The sequence below is a fragment of the Macaca mulatta genome, chromosome 12 (assembly GCF_049350105.2).
Source record: "Macaca mulatta isolate MMU2019108-1 chromosome 12, T2T-MMU8v2.0, whole genome shotgun sequence".
Lineage (NCBI taxonomy): Eukaryota > Metazoa > Chordata > Mammalia > Primates > Cercopithecidae > Macaca > Macaca mulatta.
Genome location: NC_133417.1, coordinates 111833537 through 111857401, shown reverse-complemented (window position 1 = coordinate 111857401; position 23865 = coordinate 111833537). Strand labels below are relative to the sequence as shown.

The following is a 23865-nucleotide window of genomic DNA, read 5'->3' as shown; positions in this document are numbered from 1 at the left end:
GAGTTTTATCTGCATCTGAAATCATCTTTTCCCACATAAACGATACTGACGTTCAGAGAGTTTCAATAAATTTTCATCCAAAACTAAGCGGATCAAAATGGTACTAATCCTATATGCATTTTCCAACCTGTCAGAGAAAAGCATGGCAGTTACGTACAAAAAAAACTGTTAGCAGTACCATGATAAAGAAGCTGATGTACAATGTCATCCCTGTATATAAAAACTGGTTCTAGTATTTCCTTGGCTTCTCAGGTACAATGTAACAGATGCTGTAGTAAGCCTGTTTGTGACTGATGGTTTTTCTAGATCTTTGAAAATTGTATGAGGGGTTGGGAATCGGGAGAATAATGAAAAATGATTACCATACTCCTGATAACACAGACTACATTATAAGATTATGTAAGAGGCCGGGCACGGTAGCTCACACCTGTAATCCCAGCCGAGGTGGGTGGATCACGAGGTCATGAGTTCAAGATCAGCCTGGCCAAGATGGTAAAACCCTGTCTCCACTAAAAATACAAAAATTAGCCAGGTGCAGTGGCAGGTGCCTGTAATCCCAGCTACTCAGGAGGCTGAGGCAGGAGAATGGCTTGAACCCGGGCGGCAAGAGGTTGCAGTGAGCCAAGATCACACCACTGTATTCCAGCCTGGGCAACAGAGCGAGACTTTGTCTCCAAAAAAAAAAAAAAAAAAAAAAAAGATGATGTAAGAGGGGCGGGCGCAGTGGTTCACACCTATAATCCCAGCACTTTGACAGGCCAAGGCGGAAGGATCACTTGAGGCCAGGAGTTCAAGACCAGCCTGGGCAACATAGCAACACCCTGTCTCTACAAAAAATAAAAAAATTAGCCGGGCATGGTGGCAGGATTCTTGGGCCTTACAGTTTGAGGCTTCAGTGAGCCATGATTGTGCCACTGCACTCTTACCTGGGTGACAGAGCAAGATCCTGTCAAAAAAAAAAAAAAAAAAAAAAAGATGATATAACGGATGGGCAGAGAACAAGAGTCTGAGATCAGGCACTTGGGACTTGGGTCCTGGTCCCAGCCTTGTCTCTCACTACCTCAGTGACTACAGTAAGTGACCTGACCTCAGGGTCTGGGCCTTCTCATCTGCAAAAATAGAGAGTGGTCCTAAGTGGCCCCTGAGTCTCTTTCTAATCCCCAAATTCTAATTTATCTCCTCTTAATGACTGATTAAAACAAAGGTCCAGATCTTTCACATTTTCTTTGAAGAATGAAAGTTCTGTGAAGAATTCCAACTCCTTCCTAGTCAAGAGAGTGTTCAAAAAGAGCTTGGAAGGTGACAACTTCCTTCTGGGGAGATTCCGACACTGAAAAGTAACCAGAGTCTCATGTCAGCCAAAAAGATTTGATCTATTAGAAAAATGGCATAGCTTAGACAAACTACAAAATAATTTGTGACTATGGAAAGAGAATAAGGTTGAAAGAGAAAAAGAATACTGTATTAAAGAAAATGTGTATATTTACTTCTTTCCAGTCTCAGTTCTGGACTAAGAAGTAATTCAAACACATTTTAAAAATATGATATAACAGAATCCTTAATTCTGCAGTAACATAAATTATATACTTCAAAGGCAAAAAGAGATATCCTTATGTGTCTCCTCTTAAGTCGATGAGAATGTTATATTGATGCATTGGAACAGTGTCGATGAATTCAGTATTCCATGAATTGAAACCAAAATCACACAAACCCTTAGGTCCTTCATCCTTGGGGGGGTGAAGGTTCCTGACTGGATCCCGGATACTGCAATCTGTCCCTGCCCAGGTGAAATCACAAATGCAGGTGGCTTCATTACTACACACCTGTGAAGAAAAAGGAACAGATACAGCATTTTCACTGTATTTTGTAGAATAATGGTGATAGATGTAAAAGAGACATGGGGGCAGGGAGGAAGCTTTAAAAGCTATTTGGAATTTCTTTTTAAAGTTTCCCATGGTTGTGATCACTAGACATGAAGTAATAATGCATAGATCATATTGTGTAACATTTTTTCCATTAATTAAAGAAAAAGATTAAAAGGAAGAAATTCTTCAATTATTTATTATTCTCAAATTAAATTGAATTATTCATGTTATTCTTAAACTGAATCATGATATTACTTAAGTATACAAATGTCTGATAAGATACTTTTTCCTACTTTGTTCAGAAGTAGCTGTTTCTAGGAACACACTTTAAAAACATATATACTTCATTCAATAAATTAATAGATAGTGGGCTCAAAAGCATTGCTGGAGATAAAAGGCCAGGAGACATAAATCACCAATGCCTTGTATGACCTCACTATCACCATGTCCAACACCAAACTCACTTGGCGGCACCTTCCCTGCCCAACAAGCATTCCCCCCAACCCCATCCCAACACCCCTAGACCCTGGTAACCCTCTTTTCTCAGTCAGCCAAGCTGAGGACCCCAGAGTGATCTTTGTCTCCTCCCTCTTTCTCCAGGGACCCGCCAGCATGCTGGAATGGAACTGTAATCTAGATGAAATAAATAACAATCAGCAAACTAGACACAGGAATGTTTAAACCCTTATCTCCCTGAGAAATACATTCAGGGACAGATTACTAGAGATGATAAAATCAAACAAGGAAGCTTTTTAATCTGAAATATTCTAATGCCATGATTGCGATTAACAAGGCTGAATGTGGCCTTTTCGTCGTCGTTGTTGTTATTATTGTTGAGATGGAGTCTTGCTCTGTCGCCCAGGCTGGAGTGCAGTGGCTTGATCTCGGCTCACTGCAACCTTCGCCTCCCGGGTTCAAGCGATTCTTCTGCCTCAGCCTCCCCAGTAGCTGGGACTACAGGTGCCCACCACCACACCCAGCTATTTTTTGTATTTTTAGTAGAGATGGTGTTTCACCATGTTGGCTAGGAGAATGGCTGAAAGTCCAGCCACTGTGACCATGCCAGACCATGAAGGTTCCAGCTGTCACATTGATACCTACTTACCCCATGGCCCGAACAGACTTTACCCTTGGAATCAAGTGGACAGCTGCTCATATTTAGGGCTTGAATTTGTAGGCACTTCCGATCTAAACACATCATAGACGGGCCACATGGTGTTCCATCTTCTACATAGCCCACATCCGTATCATCATCTAAAACTACATGAGCACCACTAAAACAAGAAAGATATCCATTTAACCAGTCGCACCACACTTAGAAATATAACATCAACACGAATGAGACTTGCTCTTCATGAAACTGAAGAGGCTGTCAGTGGATGTGGATTTCTCCTAGCATTTTCTTACTCCTCTTCTTCTTCCCCTTTCCCTACCTTTCCTTAATAAAAGAGCATGAAAAAGAAACTCATAATCATTATTAGAAAACACATCAACAAGAAAAATGTCATTTGCACAAAGTATATTCTAAATCTTCACTTGTTTTCAAGACCCAACATTAAGACTAAAGGAGAAGTATCTGTATGAGAACAAAAGAAGCAAATATATTAGTAGCTCTCCAAGGCTTTCAGATGTAGCATAGTAAAAAAAAAAGCAGATGATGAACAAAAACAGCAAATAAAAAATATTTTGAAAAATATTATTCTTACTTCAGAAGATCTGACTATCCATAATTGAAAAAAATAAACAAACCAGTTATTTCCTATTGATATTTACAGACATGCCTAGCGTAATGATGGGGATAACATTCTAAGAAATGTGTCATTAGTCAATTTCGTCTTTGTGCAAATGTCATAAAATGAGCTTACACAAACCTGGATGGTATAGCCTACTATACACTGACACTGCTAGATGGTCTCGTCTATTGCTGCTGGGCTAAACTCCTGTATAGTATGTTACTGTACTGCATACTGTGGACAGTTATAAAACAATGGTAAGTACTTGCCTATCTAAACATATGTAAATAGAGAAAAGGGGCAGTATGACTTTTCTATGTTTAGATATGTTTAGATAGGCAAGTACTTACCATTGTGTAAAAAATTTCAGTCAATGGCAGACCACATATATGACAGTGGTTTCATAAGATTATTTCATGTGTTTTAGTGCTTACTTCTAAAATTTCAAAGTTGGGAATAATTTGAATTTGAATGATAATGCTATAGTCACTAACAGAATATCTTGCTGAATATTTAACAAATATGCTAGTTTAGTATATACAACAATATAATTTAACAAGGCTATTTTATCTAAAGGCATGAAAACACACATTCAAATAAAGCTTGTATACATCAAAGTAACTAGCTTTAGAGACTACAAATTTATTCCAGGAGGGCTCTCACTGTCCAAGACCCTGTTAGAATTGTCTTCAGAGCCATTTAAAAGCCAGGAAAGAAGTAACCATTTGACCGAGACAGCATTATCCAATTTAGTACCCAATAAATTTCCTAAAATTACTTTTGGATCATCCCATATCTTGTATTATCTCACTTAAGGTGAAGATATGGTACTCTAAGGATACTAAAAGTTTGCAGACGCTGAAGGCAATTCTGTAGGCAGAAGGCCAAAAGTGTTTTAGCAACAACATTGAGTAAGAAACTAGTATCTTAGAATTATGACTACTTTGAAGGAAACAATACCTATTTGGAATATAATATGACTCCCTGGATAAACAAAAATAAGCCTCGTATCTACATGCCTTGTACTCACAGACAACTGGATATCAAATGTTTGCTTATAGGTTACCTACTATTTTAATAAATATTTTCTATATGTGATTAGGTATTTGTTAAGCCATCTTCCAAACCAGACATAAACTACATAAACTGTAGCTTAAATTCTTTTTCTTTTCAGTCATAAAAAAAAAAAAACACATACAGTGTTCAAATAGTGACATACTCTAATGCTTAAAACTTTAATAATGGGTTAGAATGAACACCATAATTCCGCTCTTAAAATTATGATGACAAAGAAGGGTATATTACTACTAACTAGTATAACTTTGAGCAAATGTAAGCTGCAAGTCAATATACAACTTTGTTTTTTTTAAGTGACTGTCAACATGAAAGGTGATAATAAAATCTAAGTTAACTTTCCTCTTGTAAAAACTAGAATCTTTGATTTCTGATTTTTTTGAAATTTGATTTTCTGAAATGTGTAATTCTCATGGCTTATGAGGTCTTCCAACATTTAATATGTTACCTGCAGTCAATCACCCGGCCTTGATGGTAGAAGGAAGTTGGAATGATCTCACCCTGAAGTTGACCAATACGTGGAGCTCGAGTAAGATTGGTACAGAGTAAGAATCCACAGAACACATCACTGAACATGTGTAAAGAAAACAAACAGACCAGACAAGAGGAATCAAGCTTAAAAAATCCAAACGATTCGGTCCACATTTATTCAAATTTTTAAAATATTCTCTTTCTTTCTAAACAAAAACATTTGATCATATATCATTGGTAGGTGATAACCCCCTCCTTCTTTGCTAAGAGGATCACAGTTTTGTTTGGAACAGCAAAGTGCCCAGCCCTGAAAGATGGATCATGACTGCTGTCTCATCTATTCTTGGTACTCCCATTCTCGACACCCACTTTCCTATCCATTCCCCCTTCTCCTCTTCTTAGAGTTAAAAGTGGCCCCTGGGCTGTGAAGACGTGAGTAAAAGCTGGCTAGGGAGTGACTGGGAGGATTTTGTTTTTGGGATAAAAGGTTAGAGACTGACAAGGAGAAGACCTCTTGCTCCTATCCCTACTTCCTAGCTTTGAATGTATAGCTTTTGCATCCTCTTCACAATCATGAGTTCACAAAGCATAAGGACAAAAAGCCAACACGCTAAGGGTTGCAGGATGGAGGGGCAGAAATTATCTGGGTCTTTGGTGACCTTGTTAAATTCATGCACCATAAGGACCTCTACCTCTAGTCTGTTAAGTAAACAATGACTCCTAAAAAATGGGCAAAGAATTAAAGTGGCACGTCACAAAAAAAGGAAATCCATGTCCAACAAATGTACAAAAATGTGCTAAATTCCACTTGTAATCTGGGGAAATGCAAATTAAAACCATGCTAATGTATCAGGTCACACCCACCAGAACAGATAAAAGCAAAAAGTCTGATAATACCAAGTGTTGGTGAAATATGGCATAACAAAATTCTTATATACATAATACTGATGGTAGAATTTACTAGTTCAGCCATTTTAGAAAACAGTCTGACATCATTTGGTAACACTGATAACATCCCCTATGAGTTAGCAAATTTTCTACTTATGTACAGGCCTTACAGAAAGAGGTACAAATGTGCACTAGGTTACATATACAAGAATATTCATAGCAGCATGATGCCTAATAGCCAAAAAATGAAAACAATCTAAATGTTCATCAACACAGAATGGAGAACTAAAGTATAGTATATCCATTTATTTGTACATTTATAAAAGTGAAATAAATAAATAATAAAAATGAACAACAGACAGCTATACACACCACAGAAAACTCTTAAAATGCTGGACTTGAGAAACTGAGAAACAAAATACAAAATAACACATGAAGCATTAGGGATGAAAACTTAGGCAGTAAAACTCTAAAGAAAAGTCAGGATGAAGGTATCTGCACTATTTCTGGGATGATGCTGCAATGTTCTATTTCTTGACCCACGTAGGAGTGACATGGGAGTTCACTTCATAATTATTTGGTAAAATGTATATTTATGTGTTGTTTATTTTTATGTTTATACATTTAACAATTTTTTAAAAACAAAGATGAGGTCTCACTATGTTGTCCAGACTGGTCTTGAACTCCTGGACTCAAGCGATCTACTCGCCTCGGCTACCCTAAGTGCTGGGATTACAAGCAGGAGCCATCGTGTCTGGCCATATATTTCACAATTTTTTCAAGTTTCGAACACATTAATTTCCCTTACCTTATTGGGGATTGGGTATTCTATTACCAGATACTAAAAAGCTATCTTTTACAATAATCTAATCCAATGCCTCTCAAACTTTTTGAGGTCATGAAACAGAGAGAGATAATCAGATTCTCTAGGACATGGAGTGAATGAATAAAGCTAATCAAATTCAAGGTGTCCAATCCCATGGATTTTGACTACTTCAGGCTCCCCTTGCTCCTATTCCCTGTCACCTCAAGGACTGAGGATCAACATCTTGGAACATCTGTGCTTCACTCATGAGACATCAGATAAGAAGCTCTGTTCTCTATTATTTTGGTTTAATTTTTAAAAAATTATAGTCAAAGATTTGTTGCCTACTATGGCCTCATTCATCATCAAAGACTACATGGAATTGCAAAGTTTCGTAAAATATAACAGAGATCATTAACTGAGAATAAAGCTTCCCTTAAATTCTTGCTCTGCTTCAAAATTAGGAGAATTTTCATTGCTTTAGAAGGGATGATTTCATTGTTCCACAGTAATTGAATTAACCTTAATAACCTAATTAATGAGAATTCTAACTTTCCTCAACTAATCAAAGAAATAGCAGGCTGGGCATGGTGGCTCAAGCCTGTAATCCCAGCACTGAGAGGCTGAGGAGGGTGGATCACTTGAGGTCAGGAGTTTGAGACCAGCCTGGCCAACATGGTGAAACCCCATCTCTACTAAAAATACAAAAAGTAGCCGGGCGTGGTGGCAGGTGCCTGTAATCCCAGCTACTAAGGAGGCTGAGGCATGAGAATCATTTGAACCCAGGAGGAGGAGGTTGCAGTGAGCTGAGATCATGCCATTGCACTCCAGCCTGGGCGATAGAGCAAGACTCAGTCTCAATTTAAAAAAAAAAAAAAAAAAAAGACAGACAGAAAGAAATATCAATGTGCTCTGAAAGTATCTCATTTCCTGAGTAAAGATGCCTTTAATATGTACTAACTAGATGCTTTTTGGAAAGGAAAAAAAATCTCTGGTGTAAATATTAGATATCTGAATAAATCAAATGTTACTACACTTGTGAAATGATAAAAAAAATAGTAAGATTTCACTTTCGTCGCAAAAATATATATGGTCTACATAGTTTGCTTTTAAACTACATGTATACTACTACGTTCATAGGCCATATATTCTAGTAAAAGTAGAAAATTAAAAGCTAGTATTAATTTGTAATGCTCTGGCAAAGTATCTCATCAGAACAAAAATGAAGTAAAATATGGCACCTGAGAAATTTTCTGAATTCTGTGGAAATGGCATGACTCTGTAGCATAGTAACAGTTTAATCTGTAGCCATTTGCCTCTAGATATAATAATATCTATTACAAACAAATACTTTAAATTTTGGAATAGGTGAACACTTAGAAAAAAATCATTAGCATTTATTTTGTGCTCATTTTGCACTTGCATAATAAGGGGTTCCAAGTCCAGTGATGATGCCCTCAGAGCTGACCACTCACTGTTTGCTGCACTGAATCCACCGGTCTCCATCCTTCCCACAGTTTCCCTTCTCAGTGCCTTCTGTATTCAGTTTTTCATAGCAGAACTTGTCAGACCCTGCAGCCTCTTTTGGAGATAGGCAAGAGAAGAAAATTAATTCTCATCTTCTTTGTTATCCATAACCAGTAATGTGCCAGTAAGTGTTTAACACCTGATTCTCCAGAACAAGGAAAAAGAACATCCTGATTTGTAGCATTTGCAAGTTTCCATGGCATAAATTCTCCATGGCTGATTTCACACTCAATGTGATGTCCATGGGCTTGCAAAATTCCTAAAAATTTAACAATTGGCTCTTGCAAGCTAATACGAAAAAGTTCCAACACAACACTGGTTTTAGCCTGAGACACAAATTTCTCTCCAATGCTTGTTGGTGAGTTTGAGGATGGAAGGTGCGAATGACTATCAGCAGGAATTGGTGAAGTGACACACAGGCAACTAACATTCTTAATCTTGTTTTATATCAATATTAGGAAATTAATTACAAAGTTGTAGCCCATTGAGGTTTTATGTCGGCACCTGAGTTTTGATAATTAAACCTTTCAAAATACAAATGTCTCCATTATCTTTTCTCTGTCAAAACTAAAGCACTGAATGTAAATCAGTCAAAGAAATGGTATTTGCCAAACTCTAAAATCACTCGTGCCGGAGCCCTGTTCTCCTTTTGTGTGCTTTCTTTTCCTTTGGGGTGAACCCGGCCTTGGCTAGAAAGGCAGACTCATTTCTCATTCTTCCCCCCATCTGGCCCTCATGAACTGATATTATTATAGAGGCAATGTAAATGTCAGGAAGAGGATATGCACATGAACTTTTAGGGAATGTACTAAGAATCATAGCCATGTACCTGTCTGCATCTCAGGAAGTACATGCATCTCTTCACTTTGAAGTGAGACAGTAAATGACAAAATTTAAAAAAAAAGTCTGGTATTTTCCCGGAGTAAAACCCAGAAAGCTAACTTGTGTGTGTTAATGGAAAAAAGGGGGTCAAATGTTAAAACCAAGGTACAAAATAAATCACACAAGTGGCTGGATAATCACACTGTACTCAACCCAATCTTTGCAAATGAATGCAACACCCCCTTCTCTGAAAGCCACAGCCACTAAATGGCACTGCTCAGTTCTGACAAGTGCCCAACTTAAGCAGTTGTTTTCTATAGTTTTTGTGACTAAGATTCACAGTTCTCTTTATTCTCATCCTTTCTAGATTTTTTTAAAAACATCACTCCAAGCTGTGCATCTCAGCAAGACTGGCAGAGAAGAACACTATAAAAGAAAATGGTATGTGTAACCACCAAGCAAGGAGATGCGACCTACTTGTTCCCCAGATGTACTGACACTGGTTGTCTCTAGTCTTGCACTCGCCATTGTAGCAGCGGCCCTGGGGACAGGAACACACATGTGAGGCACACACAGTCAGTTTGTTTTCCCCAACATTTTTACTACAATGTCTCCTTCTGGTTCACTTGGATAAAGTTTTTTCATTTCATACTCTAATATTTTTATAGTGACCAATAAGAATCACAAACATCTTCAGAATAACAGTTAAAAATTTAAAACTCTAAACAGAACTCATTGTACAGCTCTCTAAATGTAAACTAAACATCTAAAATTTGAAATTTTACAGTAAACAAAAACTGGTATATTTCTGTGAAAGAACCAAAATGATTTTTAGGTTCTTTTGTGTATGGATGGTTAGAAAACATCAAATCTGCATTTGATATCATGATACTTACCTGTAGGTTATAATATGGCTTCAGGGAACAAAAAAACTCATGACAGATTGTCATATTTTCTTTCCCACACCAGGCAGGTTGAAATTACTGAAAAATGGTCACAACTCAATAAATGAGACTCCCAGTTCTTCAGCCATTACATTCTTTTTTTTTTTCTCTCTCTTAATCTGGGCAATTTGTCACCAGAGGTAAATATATTTAATATTTGGCATCACATGAAGCAACTCTAAATTAGAATCCCACTATAATCATTTACTTGAGTAAAATTCCCTTCGAAGTTATATTAATATTGATCAAAAAAGGAAAAAAACTTTCCAACGAATCCTTTTTAAATTACACTTAAAATTTATAGCCCAGCATACCTGATTTTGATTGCATGCATATCCGTCTTGCTTATGAAGATTTGGTGGGCACTGCAAAATATTATCTTTTTAGTTAATATTCAGCATGCTAGGTACCTTCAGATAATGTGTATACTATATATAATGCAAGCATGGTGGATATACATAACTAGAAACATTGAGAAAAACACATGCAACTCCTTAGATTATTAATCCCATTATTTATGCTATTATTGGTAAAATAAGTAAATAAGGGCCACATAGTGCATACATTTTATGTTTCTTCTGTTTATGGTGAGGTGGACCAGAATAACAAGTCACATTCACTTGCCTACAGAGTTAAAAGTAGAAGAGATTAAAATGGACAATGAAGGAAATGAATCAGCTTGGTACATAGGAAGGGACACATTCAAGAAACTAATTTACAAGAACTTGCTCAGCTCTCTGAAAATGTCAAATCTGCATTTGACATCATGACATTTTACCTATAGGCTACTTTAGTGAAACAGAAGAAATACTTTGCCTTTCAACGCAAAGTAAGTGCTATATCTCCATTATATTAATAGTTCTGACCTCTTCAAACTACAGACATGTTACTAGAACAGTCTGTGATGTGATGGTTATTTCTTTTTATAGGTCTATGTATCAAATCATTTTTAAAAGAAATACTTCATTTCCCCCCAAAGTTACTCTCTGTACATTTTATTGACCACATTTAAGAGAATGTAAAAAGGTCTGCTACAGTGTTTAAAACAAATACAAAAAGAAAAAAATATGCAGGCATGGCAAATAAATAAGAAACAGCAGTATGCACCGAGGTCCTCCCTCAGTCTTCACCTTCTCAGTAAATGATGTTCCATCCTTCCAATTGTTCAAGCCAAAGGCCATAGTCATCTTCTATTACTCTCCTCTCTCACTCTCCCTCCATCTAGTCTGTCCATAAATCCTGCTAGTTCTATCTTCAAAATATAATGCCAATCTGACCCCTTTTCTCCACCCCTACTGCTCATACCCTGTCCAAGGCACCACCATCTCTCACCTGGATTACTGTAATAGCCTTCCACCTGAGTCCCTTGCTTCTACCCTAGTCACCTTAGAGTTTACATTGCTATCAGAGTGATCTCTTTAAAAAGGTAAATACCAAATCACATCGATCTTCTGTTTCCCAACTTACTCAACAACCTTACAAGCTCAACATGATTTGCTCCTACACTCTCTCATCCTGTCATCTCTGTGACATCATTTTCTGCTCACTCATGGCTGATGTGACTCCATGTGGACACGACAGGCATGCTGCCACCCACAGCCTTTGCCTTTGCTTTCCCGTTGTCACTCCAGATTTCTGCATGGCTCATTCCCTCACCTTTGTTAGAGCTTTGTTCAAATATCATCATCCCAAAGAGGCCTTCGGAGAACCCATGCTCTTCAAAGCTGCAGCCCCTCCCATGCTGGCACTCTCTGGGGCTGTGCCAATTTAGGATAAGGGCTTTAAGGGCTTCTTTTTTTATTATTATTATTAGAGAAGTCTACAAGTTTTTTTCTTTTTCTTTTTGTATTTGTTTTAAACACTGTAGCAGACCTTTTTTTTTTTCTTCTCCAAAGCACTTATCACCAACTGACAATTCATGTTTTACTTACTTGTTTGTTCATTGTTGCCCCATCATAATATGAGCTCTATGCAGGCAGGATTCTATGTTTTGTTTCCTACTGCTGCCCTATTACCTACACCACCACCAGGCATGTGGCAGGTGTGCAAGTACTGTGAACTGCCAGAGAACATAAACGCATGGCCCAATAACCAGATACAACTATGTTATTCTATGCTGCACATATTGAGCCACTTACCAAGTTCACCACAGAAAGATAACAGAACTGATTTAGCATTCCTAAGAAGCAGTAATTTCCTAACGAACATTCCAAGGCAAATGCTTTGGTTCTACACCTTTCTAAAGAATAACTGACTCTCATACAAGTTTCATTCGCCACAGCTTTTCAATCTGGTGAGTATTCAAGGGATTAGCACTAAAAAGCAGAAATACACAACTACACAAAAACAGAAATCCCTGTGGTTTCTTTCATCCATCCAGAGTCACTCAAAATGCAATCACTATCTCATTAATCAACTATCATTAATTATTCACTCACTCTAAAACTAATGCAACCAGTGATAGGGATCATGGTGGACAGGAGGCAGGACTAGATTGCAGCTCTGGACAGAGCAGCATGCGGAGGCCTGCAGTGTGAACTTTAGCTCCAGATCGACTGCAAGAACAAACCAGCAATCCCAAGAGGACCTACAGACCCTCTGAAGGAAGCAGACTGCTCCTGCAGGACCCAGGAGACACCCAAATACTGTGAGTGCCCCAACTGCGGAAGGGGGAACACACACCCCCACTGGAGAAGCTGAAGGTCTGTTTGCAGGAGAGGTTTCTGACTTTACCTAGAGCTGAGTCAAGTTAGAGAGCCGAGCCAAATACAGAGGTAGAGGAAGCAGCAGAAAGGCTCGGGAGTTCACTAGGTCCCCGAGCAGCCCATTCTTGCCAGACACCACAGGGATCCGTCGGGAGGGTGGCCAGAGGAGCAGGAGTAAAACTCCACAGGGAGCAGGAATTCTCTAGCTGAACTTTGTAACAATTTGAACTGGGCGAGAAGCCTCCTGGCCATCACTCCGGGGAGGGCACCAATTGGGTGTGCAGACCTCACAGGCCGGGGGAGAACTAAAGCCCTTTTTTCTTGAAGCTGGGACCATCGGGTGGGGGCAGAACTAGGTGTGTCTGAGCTCAGACTCTCCTTGGGCGGGTCTTGCTGTGGTTGCTGTGGGGGATGGGGGTGAGATTCCCAGATCCCTACCTAGGAGGATTATGGCTGCCTCTGCTGAGTCATGCAGGTTGTCAGGAAAGTGGGGGAAAGCCAGCAGTCACAGGCCTCACGCAGCTCCCACACAAACTGAAGAGGTGATTATAGTGGAAGACAAAGGGTATACAATCTTGGGAGTTTTAGGGCCCTGCCCACCGCCAATCCCTCTCCACACTACTACAGCTGATACTTTCCGGAAAGCGTGACCTTGTGGCAGGAGGCCAACAAGCACAAAAATAGATCATTAGACCACCAAAGCTAAGGACCCTCATGGAGTCCATTGCACCCTCTGCCACCTCCATTGGAACAGGCGCTGGTATCCACAGCTGAGAGACTCGCAGATGGTTTACATCACAGAACTCTGTGCAGACAACCCCTAGTACCAGCCAGGAGCTGCGTAGACTCACTGGGTGGCTAGACCCAGAAGAGGGAGAACAATCACTGCGATTCAGCTCACAGGAAGCCATATCCATAGGAAAGGAGGGGACAGTACAACACCCGTGGGACAAAAGAATCTGAACAACAGCCTTCACCCCAGACTTTCCCTCTGACAGAGCCTACCCAAATGAGAAGGAACCAAAAAAACAACTCTGGTAATAGGACAAAAACAAGGCTCTTCAATACCCCCCAAAAAATCATACTAGTTCATCAGCAAGGGATCCAAACCAAGAAGAAATCCCTGATTTACCTGAAAAAGAATTTCAGGAGGTTAGTTATTAAGCTAATCAGGGAGAGACCAGAGAAAGGCAAAGCCCAAAGCAAGGAAATCCAAACAATGATACAAGAAGTGAAGTGAGAAATATTCATGGAAATAGTAGCTTAAAGAAAAAACAATAAAAAATTCAGGAAACTTTGGACACATTTATAGAAATGTGAAATGCTCTGGAAAGTCCTAGCAATAGAAATGAACAAGTAGAAGAAAGAAATTCAGAGTTTGAAGACAAAGTCTTTGAATTAACCCAGTCCAACAAAGAAAAAGAAAAAAGAATAAGAAAATATGAACAAAGCCTCCAAGAAGTCTGGGATTATGTTAAACAACCACACCAAAGAATAATTGGTATACTTGAGGAAGAAGAGAATTCTAAAAGCTTGGAAAACATATTCAAGGGAATAATCAAGGAAAACTTCCCTGGCCTTGTGAGAGACCTAGACATGCAAATACAAGAAGCACAAAGAACACCTGAGAAATTCATCGCAAAAAGATCACCACCTAGGCACATTGTCATCAGGTTATCCGGAGTAAAGACAAAGGAAAGAATCTTAAGAGCTGTGAGACAGAAGCACCAGGTAAACTATAAAGGAAAACCTATCATATTAACAGCAGATTTCTCAGCAGAAACTCTACAAGCTAAAAGGGATTGGCGACCTATCTTCAGCCTCCTCAAACAAAACAGTTATCAGCCAAGAATTTTGTATCCAGCGAAACTAAGCATCATATATGAAAGAAAGATACAATCGTTCTCAGACAAACAAATGCTGAGAGAATTTTCCATTACCAAACCACCACTACAAGAACTGCTAAAAGGAGCTCTAAATCTTGAAACAAATCCTGGAAAAACATCAAAACAGAACCTCTTTAAAGCATAAATCACACAGGGTCTATAAAACAAAAATACAAGTTAAAGCAAAAACAAAAAACAAAACCAAAGCACACAGACAATAAAGAGCATGATGAAAGTAATGGTACCTCACATTTCAATACTAACATTGAATGTAATGGCCTAAATGTTCCACTTAAAAGATACAGAAGCACAGAATGGATAAGAACTCACCAACCATCTGCTCCTTTAGGAGGAGACTCACCTGACACATAAACACTCACATAAACTTAATGTAAAGGGGTAGAAAAGGCATTCCATGCAAATGGACACCAAAAGCAAGCAGGAGTAGCTATTCTTATATCAGACAAAACAAACTTTAAAGCAACAGTGGTTAAAAGAGACAAAGAGGGACAGTATATAATGGTAAAAGGCCTTGTCCAACAGGAAAATGTCACAATCCTAAACGTATATGCACCTAACACTGGAGCTTCCACATTTATAAAACAATTACTAATAGACCTAAGAAATGTTGGCCAGGCATTGTGGCTCATGCCTGTAATCCCAGCACTTTGGGAGGCCAATGCAGGTGGATCACCTGAGGTCAGGAGTTCGAGACCAGCCTGACCAACACAGTGAAACTCTGTCTCTACGAAAAATACAAAAATTAGCCTGGCATGGTGGCACCTGCCTATAATCCCAGCTACTTGGGAGGCTGAGGCAGGAGAATCACTTGAACCTGGGAGGCGGAGGTTGCAGTGAGCTGAGATCACGCCATTGCACTCCAGCCTGGGCAACAAGAAGGAAACTCTGTCTCAAAAAAAAAAAAAAAAAAAAAAGAAAAGAAAAAGAAACAAAGAAAGAAATAAGAAATGACATAGACAGCAACACAATAATAGTGGGGGACTTCAATACTCCACTGACAGCACTAGACAGGTCATCAAGACAGAAAGTCAACAAAGAAACAATGGATTTAAACTATTACTTGGAACAAATGGACTTAACAGATGTATACAGAACATTTCATCCAACAACTGCAGAATACACATTCTATTCAACAGTGCATGGAACTTTCTCTAAGATAGACCATGTGACAGGCCATAAAACAAGCCTCAATAAATTTAAGAAAACTGAAATTACATCAAGCACTCTTTCAGATCACAATGGAATAAAACTGGAAATCGACTCCAAAATGAACCTTCAAAACCATGCAAATACCTTCAAAAAGGAAACTTCAAAACCATGCAAAGGAGATTAAATAACCTGTTCCCAAATGAGCATTGGATCAAAAACAAAACCAAGATGGAAATTAAAACATTCTTCGAACTAAATGACAATGATGCCACAACCTATCAAAACCTCTGGGATACAGCAAATACAGGAAAGTTCATAGCCCTAAATGCCTACATCAAAAAGTCTGAGAGAGTACAGACAATCTAATCTCATACCTCAAGGAACTAGACAAACAAGAACAAACCAAACCCAAACCCAGCAGAATAAAGAAAATAGCCAAGATCAGTGAAGAACTAAATGAAATTGAAACAACAACAACAAAATGCCTAAGATAAATGAAACAAAAAGCTGGTTCTTTGAAAAGATAAATAAAATTGATAAGACCATTGGCAAGATTAACCAAGAAAAGAAGAGACAAAATCCAAAAAAAACCTCACTAAGAAATAAAACAGGAGATATTACAACTGATACCACTGAAATACAAAAGATCATTGAAGCTACTATGAACACCTTTACACACATACACTAGAAAACCTAGAAGGAATGGATAAATTCCTGGAACAATAAAACCCTCCTAGCTTAAATCAGGAAGAATTAGATACCCTGAACAGACCAATAACAAGCAGTGAGATTGAAATGATAATTTAAAAATTACCAACCAAAAAAGGTCTAGGACCAGATGGATTCACAGCAGAATTCTACCAGACATTCAAAGAAGAATTGGTACCAACCTTTTGACACTATTCACAAGACAGAGAAAGAAGGAATCCTCCCTAATTCATTCTATGAAGCCAGCATCAACCTAATACCAAAACCAGGAAAAGGACATAAACAAAAAAGAGAACTACACACTGATATCCTTGATGAACACAGATGCTAAAATCCTTAGCAAAATACTAGCTAACTGAATCCAACAACATATCAAAAAGATAATCCACCATGATCAAGTGGGTTTCATACCAGGGATGCAGGAATGGATTAACATAAACAAGTCAATAAATGCAATACACCACATAAACAGAATTTAAAACAAAAATCACATGATCATCTCAATAGGTGCAGAAAAAGCATTTTGACAAAATCCAGCATCCCTTTATGATTAGAACTCTCAGCAAAATCAGCATACAAGGGATATACCTCAATGTAATAAAAGCCATCTATGACAAACCCACAGTCAACATAATACTGAATGGGGAAAAGCTGAAAGCATTCCCTCTGAAAACTGGAACAAAACAAGGATGCCCACTCTCACCACTCCTCTTCAACATAGTACTGGAAGTCCTAGCCATAGCAATCAGACAAGAGAAAGAAAGAAAGGGCCTCCAAGTTGGTAAAGAGGAAGTCAGACTGTCACTGTTTGCTGATGATATGATTGTTTACCTTGAAAACCCTAAGGACTCCTCTAGAAAGCTCCTAGAACTGATAAAAGGAATCCAGCAAAGTTTCCAGATACAAGATTAATGTACACAAATCAGTAGCTCTTCTATACAACAACAGTGATCAAGCAGAGAATCAAATTAAGAACTCAACCCCTTTTATAATAGCTGCAAAAAAAAAAAAAAAAAAAAAAAAAAAAACTTAGGAATATACCCAACAAAGGGTCAAAAAACCTCTACACTAAAACACTGCTGAAAGAAATCATGGATGACACAAACAAATGGAAACACATCCCATGCTCATGGATGGGTAGAATCAATATTTGAAGATAAGCATAATGCCAAAAGCAATCTACAAATTCAACACAATCCCCATCAGAATACCACCATCATTCTTCACAGAATTAGCAAAAACAATTCTAATATTAATATAGAACCAAAAAGAGCCCACAAAGCCAAAGCAAGACTAAGCAAAAAGAACAAATCTGGAGGCATCACATTACCTGATTTCAAATTATAAGGCCACAGTCACCAAAACAGCGTGGTGCTGGTATAAAAATAGGCGTACAGACCAATGGCATATAGAACCCAGAAATAAATCCAAATACTTACAGCCAACTGATCTTTGACAAAGCAAACAAAACATAAAGTGGGGGAAAGGACACCCTTTTCAATAAACGGTGCCGGAATAAATGGCTAGCGGCATGTAGGAGAATGAAACTGGATCCTCATCTCTCACCTTACAGAAAAATCAACTCAAGATGGATTAAGGACTTAAACCTAAGACGGGAAACTATAAAGGTTCTAGAAGAAAACACTGAAAAACCTTTCCAGACATTGGCTTATAGGCCAGGATTTCATGACCAAGAACCCAAAAGCAAATGCAATAAAAACAACAATAAACAGCTGGGACCTAATTAAACTAAAGAGCTTTTGCATGGCAAAAGGAAAAGTCAGCAGAATAAACAGACAACCCAAAGAGTGGGAGAAAACCTTCACAATCTATACATCTGACAAAGAAATAATATACAGAATCTACAATGAACTCAAACAAATCAATAAGAAAAAAAAATCTCATCAAAAAGTGGGCTAAGGACATGAATAGACAATTCTCAAAAGAAGACACACAAATGGCCAACAAACATATGAAAAGATGCTCAACATCACTAATGGTCAGGGAAATGCAAATCAAAACCACAATGCAATACTACCTTACTCTTGCAGGAATGGCCATAATAAAAAAAACAAAACAAAACAGTAGACGTTGGTGTGGATGCGGTGAACAGGGAACACTTCTACACTGCTGGTGGGAATGTAAACGAGTACCACCATTATGGAAAACAGTGTGGAGATTCCTTAAAGAGCTAAAAGTAGATCTACCATTTGATCCATCAATCCCACTACTGGGTATCTACCCAGAGGAAAAGACTTTGTTATTCAAAAAAGATACTTGTGCACGCATGTTTATAGCAGCACAATTCGCAACTGCAAAACCATGGAACCAACTCAAATGACCATCAACTAACCCAAACGCCCATCAATCAACGAGTGGATAAAGAAACTGTAGCGTGTGTGTGTGTGTATACACATATATATATATGATGGAATACTACATAGTCATAAAAAGGAATGGATTCACAGCATTTGCAGTGACCTGGCTGAGAATGGAGACTATTAATTCTAAGAGGTATCATTCAGGAATGGAAAACCAAGCATCATATGTTCTCACGGATATGTGGGAGCTAAGTAATAATGCAAAGACATAATAATGATACAACAGACTTTGGGGACTTAGGGGGAAGCGGGGAGAGGGGCAAGGGATAAAAGACTACAAATATGGTGCAGTGTATACTGCTCAGGTGATGAATGCACCAAAATCTCACAAATCACTATGAAAGAACTTACTCATGTAACCAAATACCACCTGCACCCCAATAACTTACAGAAAAATAAATAAATTGTAATGTTAAAAAATGAATAAAACTAACACAACCTCAGTCAACAGTAATGCAAAAGCAATATTGCTATTAGAATAAGCACATCAGGATCTAAAATTAATTTGTCAGATTTTACTTTTGTGATGTTTCAGTTAGAAAAAACCTTGTACAATTCTTCACTAATGAAAAAAAATGCCCTTATTCTAAATTGGCACAGCCACATGTCAGATTTCTAATCTATTTGGTTTTAGTTTAGGCTAATAAAAGACAGTTGCTTATCACAGGAATGTTTAACCAGAGAAATTAGGGAACGTTCTATGTTCTCTGCGCACATTTAAAACAGGAGAACCATAAATCTGTGCACTTTATTCTGCTTATGAGCAGAGCATTGGATTCAGTCTCTAAATGTCATTCTAGAACCTTCCTTGTACATTATGCTATACAGGATGGTTCACTCGAGGCAGACAGGCTTCAATAGTGCAATAGCATTTAGAAGTGTTTACTTTAAATTATGTTATACTACCCACCCAGATGACATATTTCACAGCACTAACAAAAAATATTTCTCCTATCTTTCAAATATCTGTATTACATCTACCAGTATTGTTTGTCAAGGATTTCTCTTAAGTATTGTTTATTCTATTATAAATTGTAAGTTTAATAAGTAGCTCTGAGGCAATATAAAAATGCTAATATAAAAATTAAGATAAATACATTATGAGGTAAAAGAGATAAAGTCTTAATGTTGCCTGTAAATACTGATTCTCAGAGTTGCAGAGATTCCATTTTCTTAATTATTAGTGGTATTAATTAAAATCAAGGCTCATTATTTCTTAAGGAGAAAAAGAAGATTTTTGGGGGGTTTTAAGTCCCTCTACCTCTATTTTAGGTTCATCCTGATCATGCTAGAAAAATATTAGCAAAAATATTCTATTTTAATGTGCTACTGTGAAATTAATTTAACAGTGTAATTTTCAGCTTAGACACATGCTATAAAAAGAAAAAAATGTTTTACTTAGACAATAGAATATTAGGTTAAACAAAGAGTTCTCATCATAAAAGTCTTATTTCTAGTAAATTCTATGGCACTTAAAGAGTTAAAAATTGAAATGAAAAAACTATACTTCTTTTTTTTTTTTTTTGAGACGGAGTCTCGCTCTGTCGCCCAGGCTGGGGTGCAGTGGCGCGATCTCGGCTCACTGCAAGCTCCGCCTCCTGGGTTCCCGCCATTCTCCTGCCTCAGCCTCCCGAGTAGCTGGGACCACAGGCGCCCGTTACCACGCCCGGCTAGTTTTTTGTAGTTTTTAGTAGAGACGGGGTTTCACCGTGTTAGCCAGGATGGTCTCGATCTCCTGACCTCGTGATCCGCCGTCTCGGCCTCCCAAAGTGCTGGGATTACAAGTTTGAGCCACCGCGCCCGGCCAAAAAAAAGGGCTCACTACACAGAACTAAAACCATATATGGTAAATATAAAAATAGTAGTATTCTACAAAGCTAAAAATATAACTCAGTGAAACAGTGTATCAGGATTGTCAATACACTTGTCATTAAACACAGAACCTACAATTCTCATACTTTGTATTACAGAAAATTGCAAAAAAAACCTATTTAATGAAACGTAAGAAACAGATATGCATAAAAATAATGAAAACATGGCCTGAACATATTTCACGGTACAATCTATTTAACAGCATCCATTTGAATTGAGCTTCAAATAATATATATCAACACCTTTACAAAAATGTTAATTAGAACCCTTCTTTCCCTCTCCTCATTTTTCCTTCTGATTAAGGAACTTAGTGTAACCCCAGCTCCCCTCCTCTTTACTCACTTCCATCATTGGGAGGTGGAGTGATTGACCAATGATAAGCTTGGGAAGAAGAACTAGGCATTCTGCCTCAGTTCTGCCATTCTTTTAGAAGCAAGCCTACCCACATAAACTATGCATTGTCCATTGCTGCCCCGTGCCATACATTGTCCTTCTGGACCCAATTTTGTCAGTAACCTGTTGCTACAGCCTGAACCGGGATCTTAAAGATAACTTTTTAGCCCTCACATTAAGCTACAGCCTTCAACTTGGCCATTTTCAATAATAAAAGTGATATTTTGACTGCCAAGTGTACTCTATTGGGAGCCTCTTGGAAAGCACAATGCCTAGCAACAGGTAACTCCCACTTTTAGGAACTTGTCCTGAGGAGCTAACCCTGAACAAGAAACACTCTCGTAAAAATGCACAAAAATGTTCACTTCTATACTACTAATAATAAACTGCCAAAATCTAGATACCCACATTGGGTATAAATCAACTGATAAATCCACACGACAGACTCTCATACAATCGTGAAAAGAATTACCTATAAAAACTGTATAATAGCATGGGGAAATGCTTTTAAAATAATGTCAGAATTAAAATGAAGGTAGAATGAAATCTAAAATTCTTTCCATGGCCTACATGTCCCTACCTGCCCTGATTCTTGACTTCCTTTTTGAAATGTTTCCACTGTTCTCCAGCTATCCTTGCTTTCATTCCATTTCATGGAGAAGCTAAGCTTCTGTACTCATTATTTACTGATGAGCTCCTTCTTATTTGTGTCTCTGCTTCCATGCCATCTCCTCCAGGAAGAAATATTTGATCACCCTATCTATCACATCCTACCCTATACTCTTTCCACTTCACCTTATTTTATGCTTTGTACTTATCACCATCTGACATTTTTGTTTATTTACTTGCCTTTCTATACCCAGCAGAATGTAGGTTCCATGAAAGTAAGGCCATGTCCCAGTATTTAGAGCAGTGCTTATCACACAGTAGGCCCTCAACAAATATTCACTTGAATGACAAATAAAGACATAATGTGTATAAATTAAACACATAAAATAATAGGTAAATTAAAAACATAAACATTATACAAAGAAGGAATTTTAGAGGGCAATATTAATTATGTGGCAATAATTTTAATGGGAAGAAGATCATGCCAAACCACACAGGCCATGAAGCCAGGGCTACATGTGTGCAACAGACGTGGCAACGGAGAATTAAGAAAGGTGGACTTCTGCTCCCAATCCCACTTCAGCCAGAGTAGTGCTGCTTGTTCCTTATTTTCTACATTGGGCATCCATCCAAATGTCTAATAACTGGTTTCGTGGCTTTAAAATGTTTCAAAACAGCACATTAGTGCTTCATCAGTGTGAACGTACTGTTTAAGATGTAAGGACCAGAAAAGAAAAATCAATTAGTTGGATACAAATCATATAAAGAGAACTAGTTATGAAGGAGAAATTAGGAAGAAAAAAAGATTTAGGCCCCTACCCCACACACACAAAAAAAGAGAACCACACCAAACTTTCCTAAAATGAAGGTATGGTAAAGAGCTAGAAATAACCACAAACCAAGCAAAATCAAACATAAAACAAAGGAAACAAAGAATATTCACATGTGCAATCTATACTGAAAGCTTTAAAATATGTACAGGTTGAGTCAGGTTGAGTGAGCTTCCTAAAACAAAAATCCAAGATCAGAAATGCTCCAAAATCTGAAACGTTTTGAGTGTTGACATGATGAAGATGACATCATTAACACTGCAGAAGTGCCTATGGATGTATGGTGAAAGTGTGTGATGGGCTTCGTGAAGAATTAGAGCCAGTGTGCATTCATAACAGAACAAGAAATCATGCCAGTTTATATTAGGTTGGTGCAAAAGTAATTATGGTTTTTGCCATCAAAAGCAATGGCAAAAACCGCAATTACTTTTGTACCAATCTAATAAAATCAAAGAGAGACTTCTAAGCAAAAACTCTGTTAATGAGGCAGATGACTCTGGAGGAACCATTTTAAAAATCCATCCAGCAGAATGCCCCCTTATCCCTAGAGGACCCACTTCCTGGTCCCTCCACTGCTTCTGATGTTTCTTAAAAAAAAAAAAAAAAAAAGTAAAATACAGCATACAGTAACTTTTTCAAAGGTTTAAAACACAGCATCCTAAGTGGTGACTGAAAGCCTGCCATTTTCATTGTTGCTGTTTTTCAACAGCTGATACAGTTATTTGGGTGATGCTACTGTGCTGTTTGATTACCCTGAACACATTATTTTTTCAATGTCTTAATGGTATGTCCAATTTTTTTTTACTGTTAAGTAATTAGGTGTGAATAAGTACAGGAGAATAATTGTGTATTGGTAGCACTTAGATTCAGGAATCATGGTGATGCTGAACAACCAATGATTGTCCACATGGGTGGCTGAGATAGTGGTATCTTTGCTTTCTGAGGATTCAATGTACACAAACTTTGTTTAATGCACAAAATTACTTAAAAATATTACATAAAATTACCTTCAGGCAATGTGTATAAAGTGTATATGAAACATCAAAGACTTTCTTCTTTAGATTTGAGTCCTATCCCCAAGATACCTCATTATGAATATGCAAATATTCCAAAATCCAAAAATTTTAAATCTGAAACACTTCTGGCCCCAAACATTGTGGATAAGGAATACTCAACCTGCAC

General features: G+C 37.9%; 1 protein-coding gene across 3 annotated transcripts in view; it reads right to left on the bottom strand.

Annotated features, from left to right (window-relative positions):
- ADAM23 (ADAM metallopeptidase domain 23) overlaps nt 1-23865 on the bottom strand; it is a 172596-nt gene that overhangs the window by 23608 nt on the left and 125123 nt on the right. For all 3 annotated transcript variants that reach the window (XM_015110784.3, XM_001106619.5, XM_015110783.3), the window contains exons 19-24: nt 10444-10494; nt 9663-9726; nt 8312-8417; nt 5121-5240; nt 2971-3139; nt 1712-1823 (exon numbers count right to left, since the gene is read on the bottom strand). In XM_015110784.3, the coding sequence (XP_014966270.2) occupies nt 1712-1823; nt 2971-3139; nt 5121-5240; nt 8312-8417; nt 9663-9726; nt 10444-10494 (622 nt within the window). The remainder of the gene's footprint in view (nt 1-1711; nt 1824-2970; nt 3140-5120; nt 5241-8311; nt 8418-9662; nt 9727-10443; nt 10495-23865) is intronic.